The sequence below is a fragment of the Triticum dicoccoides genome, chromosome 5B (genome assembly GCF_002162155.2).
Source record: "Triticum dicoccoides isolate Atlit2015 ecotype Zavitan chromosome 5B, WEW_v2.0, whole genome shotgun sequence".
NCBI lineage: Eukaryota > Viridiplantae > Streptophyta > Magnoliopsida > Poales > Poaceae > Triticum > Triticum dicoccoides.
In genome coordinates, this window is record NC_041389.1 from 145691428 (window position 1) to 145695620 (window position 4193).

Sequence of the window (4193 nt, forward strand, 5' to 3'; positions counted from 1 at the left end):
CAAGATGTGGGTTATTACAAGATCAAAATGGCCCCCATTTCTCCATATATTAATAAACTTCTCAATAAATTTACATACAAAGAACACGCGAGCCAGCTCCGTTTCATCTCAGCTCAATTCTCAATTTACTTTTCACCTCTTCTCTCACGTTCCACTGCAACCCAAATTGTAGTTAAGATCAGAATCCGATCAAATCATGACAGCACTTGAACATCATAGTATAATGTAACTCGGTTGCATGTACCTGCATGTCGTTAATCTCCTCATCTGTGAGTGACCGTTCCATTGACCTATAGGCTATCCTGTAGCAATGACTCGTCATGCCTTTCTTGTTTGTGAAATTGTCTATTAGTTTTACCTGTAAAACAAAAAAACAGCCCTTTAGATTGAGAGAGATGTGGACCTATCAAATTCCATGATACCACAAACTAGTAACACTAGGTGAAGAAGCTTAGGCTCCCAGCAATTATCGCTAGCATTTTAAGATAGAGATTAAACAGCAAAATAGTTTGCCTATAGGTATGCATGTTACATGGAGTTGTGGACACTGACAACAGTTGGGGCCCATGGAAATGAACTAGACTCGTAATGTACCATACTAGCAGAAGGAGCTACAAACAATGCAAGGAAAGTCAGGCACTAACTAAACCATTGCCAGATGGAGTACAAAGCAAGGCTGCCATAAGCATGCAGAGACTAGAGCACATTCTTCATCTAACTTGGAGCTATGTTATGCTACTCCTTGGAGTACCACTTACTAAAGATATACTGCATACTGCATACTGCTGAACCACAAATTGCGTGAATTGTTGGTCATCTCACTAAGAAATTTGGAACATGGCAAGTGCTTAACACAAATTCGATTTACAGCCATGCGTCCAAATCAGAGTGCATACCTCCTCTACAAGATCTCCAGCAATTCCTCTGACAACCTCACATAAATTGTTCTCTGTAAATTCATCATTTATCCAGAAACTCATATCCTTGTAACAGGGTGGAAACTGTTGAACAGAAAAAAGTCAGCTAGGGTGGCTTGATGAATACAGATCAATCAATGCAAATCATATTAGGATACATTTTTAATACAAATTTAACCACATTTACCCATTAGATGGATGGCACAAACAATCTAAGCTGCAATTTCTAATGTTAGATGATCCAAACTAATGGATGCACAAAGATTTGGTTTAATTTGTTCCGGTGGGCATGCTTTGCATAGTCAAACAAGCTCAACCAGATGGGAGCAATTATCTCCAGCATCCTATTGACCTTCTAGCATTTTGCAAGATGCAGAACCACTCTAATACTAGAACAAATTAATATTATCTACGAATGATATACAGATACACGTAGTATATGATATTGCATACCTTCGAGAATGGCTTGAACTTGATCCCAAGCTTGCCTTTAGAGAACTGGATAATAACAATACGCATATCTTAGCCATAAAGTTGAAGGTGTGCATACGAAGAAATTCGTTCAGCATAGAGTTATGGACAAAATTTTGTTCTGTTAACTAAATTTTCTGATAGTACTGCAATAGCACTAAATAGATGGATCAGAGGTATACCAACTAAGCTAAAGAGAGTAACCTGAGTTTTGAAGCATATGTCAGAACTCAGGACCAAACATATCAGTTATTATGTCAAGTGTTAAACACTCACTAGGAAACATAAGTTGTTCTTGCTAAACTCTTTTTAGAAATAGAAAACACAAGTTCTTAACATCAGAATTTCAAGTTTACTACTAGTAACTAAAATCAACACTATCATGATTTCCATTTAGAGATCAAACACTCGGTCTTCCCAAATTTATAATCTATAAATACAGTAAATTAGTAATCCTAGAGATCAAAGGGTGTGGCACAGAAAGATGAGCTCTGCTGTCTGAATAGATGAACACATAGGTCAGAGAGAGATTAAGAGGCTATCTTGCCTCAATATGGACAATTACTTTTCACACAATTTGTGGCTCAGCAGTATGCAGTATTTGTTTAATATGTGAACATAGTGAGATAACCAACAATCCAATAGTAGCAGCAATACCTGGGATGTGAACCGCTGATCATTTGACCAGAACAGTCGAATATCTGGAATATCAAAGAGGACCATTGCTAGTCGCTCCAAGCCTAGTCCGAAGGCCCATGCAACATGATCTGTCCTACCATTGCTTTTCAAAATTTCCTGCTCAGTGACCCCACATCCCAAAACTTCCAACCAGTCACCCTGAAAAGGTGGTACAGTTCTTTCAGACCAGGTATCATGTCGACACAAGCTGTGTAACATGTTTTACTTCGATTCACTTGGTACAACAAACCTGAAAATATATCTCAAGTTCAAAGGATGGGTTGGTAAATGGGAAGTAAGTATCAACCCAGCGCATCTCAACAGCACCTGCACACAACATATTCTCATCTAGTTTAGCTGACATGTGAAGCTATTTTATCATTTCCTTTGATGACAAGGAGCAAGCCAAGGCATTTTTTACCAAATAAATGTGTTGCCAAGCCTTCCAGTGTTTTCTTGAGGTCAGTAGCTGCATATGCTGTCCCATCCATGCCAGAGCCTGACCAGTCATCTGGAGAGAAGACATGAAAGCCTTCCATCTGTATGTGTGAAAGATAAATAGATCATAACATATCTTGTTTTGAAAACACTTGAGTACAATCTGGGAAAATAAAGTTACCTGATGGAAGACAGGGTAATGAGTTGAATCAATAGAATCCCTACGATAAACATCTCCAATTACAAGAAAGTGTGTATGCCCTTCTCTTAGCAGCTCTGCTTGATGAGCGCTGGTATGACACCTCAAGACTGTTTGAGAATCAACATAGTATGTGTCATTGTAACTCCGGCTTACATGGTCGGCAGGGACCAAGACATCATCAAAGTTCTGCAGAATGCACCACCTCAAGGTCAGTGAGAAGGTAAGAACAACCATAGTTGGTTTTAGCTGTAGATTTATTAATCTGGAGAACCAGCACACAGCAACTAAGTGACCGTTCACTAGAAAGGGAGGATAGCAGGAGAGCAAAGGAACAAACAATTGGACTCTTTCACAATTTTGAATCTTAGTGTTTTTTCCACTCACTCTTTTCCACCCCAAGTGCCAGGTTTCATTTGACCATATAATTAGAATTGCCCTTAGTTAGTCACAAGTGCTGCACCATGTTTAAGTGATTACCATAAAAATGTAGGGTCTTCTTAGCTAACATTCAGCTTTTATATTCAAGCTAATATAAGCAATAAGCTATTGGTAGATCATACCTGCTTAGTAGAAACAAGAGGGCAGAGGTCATCGAACTTGACAAACTGGCCAGGAAAACTTTTGTCAAAGTAATCGTAGATAGTGTTCTTGAGAATCCCTAGAGGGTGGTTATCCCTCCTGTGCAGCTGAAGACCAATTTTTGAATAAATGGTGTCTGGCACGTTGTTCGTCGGGTCATCCTCCTTGACGACATCTACAAAGGACATCAAAACAAATCAGCGCCTGCTAGCTTGAGACTTGACACGGGGCTGTGATACATTGCGATTTAACTCCCCACCAAGTTCCGTTGGGATATTAGCACCTTAATCAACGACATTCCATCTCAGAACCCAACCGTTCGATCGACCGCGCAGCAGTTATACTGCCGGTAAGCTCCCGAAGAATGTGAGCAGTAGGCGTATCAATTTCACCCTCCTCCTAAACACCATTCTAAGACTTTTATGCCTGGTCATGTTAAAAAAACGGTCCAGTGCGGAACAATGCCAGCAGCCAAAGTTAACCAAGCCTAAGAACCTCTCTCCCGACTGCCAAATTCTAGAACCCTCCTCCTCCGAGGCCCACTAGCCGTCCCCAAGATCCCGCCATCAGCACCAGGGACAAGAGAACTCACCCTCTCGCGCGATCTTGACGCCACCCACCTCGACGGCGGCCTCCGCCGCCGCCGCGGACGTCCGGAGCGCCCGTGCCCCTGCCGGCGGCGGCGGCGCAGAGGGGAGGAATCGGGCGGCGAAGAGCAGGCGACGGGCGCGCGAAGGAGAGGGGCATGGGGAAGGGGCGCGTGTGGAGGAGAAGGCGGCGGTGGCGGGAAGCGTGGCCATGGCGCGCACACGAGCGCGGAGGCAGGCGGTTCGGATAAGCGGGCGCATGGCTGCGTTGGCCGGATTGTCGCCTGGTTTTTCCGGGTGGGAGAGCGAAAGCGAAAGGGG

At 42.8% G+C, this 4193-nt stretch overlaps 1 protein-coding gene across 1 annotated transcript; it reads right to left on the reverse strand.

Annotated features, from left to right (window-relative positions):
- Positions 1 to 6: 6 nt before the first annotated feature.
- On the reverse strand, positions 7 to 4193 carry LOC119307901 (phenylalanine--tRNA ligase, chloroplastic/mitochondrial-like). The gene is made up of 10 exons (XM_037584004.1): positions 3878 to 4193; positions 3267 to 3460; positions 2686 to 2892; positions 2488 to 2605; positions 2317 to 2393; positions 2046 to 2225; positions 1371 to 1415; positions 897 to 1001; positions 245 to 358; positions 7 to 154 (listed from the first exon to the last, which is right to left on the reverse strand). The coding sequence occupies exons 1-10, from the start codon at positions 4131 to 4133 to the stop codon at positions 104 to 106; spliced, it is 1347 nt and encodes a 448-aa protein (XP_037439901.1). The 5' UTR covers positions 4134 to 4193; the 3' UTR covers positions 7 to 103.